Source organism: Anopheles aquasalis, chromosome Y (genome assembly GCF_943734665.1).
Source record: "Anopheles aquasalis chromosome Y, idAnoAquaMG_Q_19, whole genome shotgun sequence".
Lineage (NCBI taxonomy): Eukaryota > Metazoa > Arthropoda > Insecta > Diptera > Culicidae > Anopheles > Anopheles aquasalis.
Genome location: NC_064879.1, coordinates 4,116,189 through 4,117,978, shown reverse-complemented (window position 1 = coordinate 4,117,978; position 1,790 = coordinate 4,116,189). Strand labels below are relative to the sequence as shown.

General features: G+C 54.5%; 1 protein-coding gene across 1 annotated transcript in view; it reads left to right on the top strand.

The window, feature by feature from the left end:
* The window catches only part of LOC126579731 (uncharacterized), a 37,842-nt gene that overhangs the window by 29,490 nt on the left and 6,562 nt on the right, over positions 1–1,790 (top strand). The window contains exons 7-8 of the mRNA XM_050243281.1: positions 23–50; positions 642–761. Of these exons, the coding sequence (XP_050099238.1) occupies positions 23–50; positions 642–761 (148 nt within the window). The remainder of the gene's footprint in view (positions 1–22; positions 51–641; positions 762–1,790) is intronic.

The window sequence follows — 1,790 nt, the reverse complement described above, 5'->3', positions numbered from 1 at the left end:
AACGAATTTATGTGTTTACCAGCCTGCGGTGTGCTGGTTTTCATCACGGGGTGAGCGGGGGGTGGATGAGGGTTGGTAAATTCTCCCGTTTCTCCTTTTCCACCCACCCCGTTCCTCCTCAAGGGGGAATGGGGATGAGATTGTACGTTAATTATGTTTAATTATAATACGCTCACCCCACCCCGCCGGTTCCTTCAACCCTCAACTTCAACACCCTCCCAGGCCCCCCCGGGGGAGGGGGGGGGGCTGCCACTTGCTGGTTGACTTTTTGGCGTAGGTGGAAAGGTGTTGGCAACCCGGTTGGTGGCTTCTCCGGTCGCACCACCCCCCCCGCGGAGAGGGGTGGAGGGGGATGGTACTTGCACCACAATCGCACCCCTAAATGTAGTACATCTGTTTTCTGGGAAGTCTGACTGACTGGCTGACTGAGTGAACCTCCGTTTTTCAAAGGGCTGGCGTGAGAGTTTAAGGATTAGGAATCCTGGGGCACTAGAGGGCCCCCAACCCTTTTCTACCATCCCCGCCACCCTCACAACAGCATCGAGTACATTCATTCCAGTAACTGTTTCTCGCTTTCGCTCTCTTCTCTCTCTCTCTCTCTCTCTCTCTCTCTCTCTCTCCCTCTCCCTGTCTGTTTCCAGTTCATCCACTGATCCAGGTGCCGAACCAGCTCGTCGGCGCACCGCTCAACACCGACGTGACACTCATCTGCAACGTGGAAGCCTCACCGAAAGCCATCAACTACTGGCAGCGGGAAAACGGTAAGCGCATTCCAGCATTCCAGCATTCCAGGCTCCAGGATCAAGTGCCGTGCGGATCAGGTCAGGTTCCTCGGAAGAGAGAAGAGAAGCAAATAAAAAAAAAAAAAAAAAAAACAAATACGAGATGGAAAACAAAATCCTGTGCGGCATCCTGGGTGCTCGTGGCATCAGTTCCGGGTAGCGGTAGTAGTAGTAGTGGCAGCCGTCACGCGGCTACACACCTGTAAGCTGGCGCCCCGTATCGCTTGCAAATTGTTATTAATTATGCAACGTTATGTATTTAACCTTAATTACTTGGCTATCGTTAAATACACGACCGTGGCTCGCTGGCTGCTGCTGTTGATGCGCGCGCGCGCGCGCGCGCCCGTGCTAGTGATGCCACAATCGAATGCCACTGCAGAACGGGCTTCTCGCAAGACAACTGGACAACTGGGCACATCCGAGAGCACACACCAGCACCACCAAATGGCTGGATGCAGGCACTGGCCGGCCAACGTGCGGCCTAATTATGCCCTTTTTTCGTCGCTTTCTCTCTCTCTCTCTTTCCCACGTGTATGCGGGTGTCTGTGAGTCAAACTCACCCCCTCCCTTCAAACCCCTCTTATTCCCCCTTTTCACTCTCACCCACTCTACGCACCCCGCTTTCCTGCTTCCCTGCTCACACAAAAAACAGCATACAACAAACTACATGATCGTGGCAGCAGCAGCAGCAGCAACAACAACCCACCGTGGACACACAGACACGCACACGTGGTGCGGCCGATGTTAGCGCACACGCAGAGGATGATAATTTATTTTGCTTAATGAAATAAATTTCTGAGTCAGCACACCAGCCAGCCAGCCAGCCAGCGTGGAGCCAGCCGGCTCGCGGGGTGCCGTGGCTGCTGCTACCTGCTGCTATCATCCCTCATCATCCCCCTTCGGTCAGTACGAACAGGGCTGCATCCTTCGATTCCCTGGGCCCGGCTGCCCGCGCTTCCGGTTTTGCTGGTCGAGATCGATAATGCACGACACCAACTCGCAACTCAT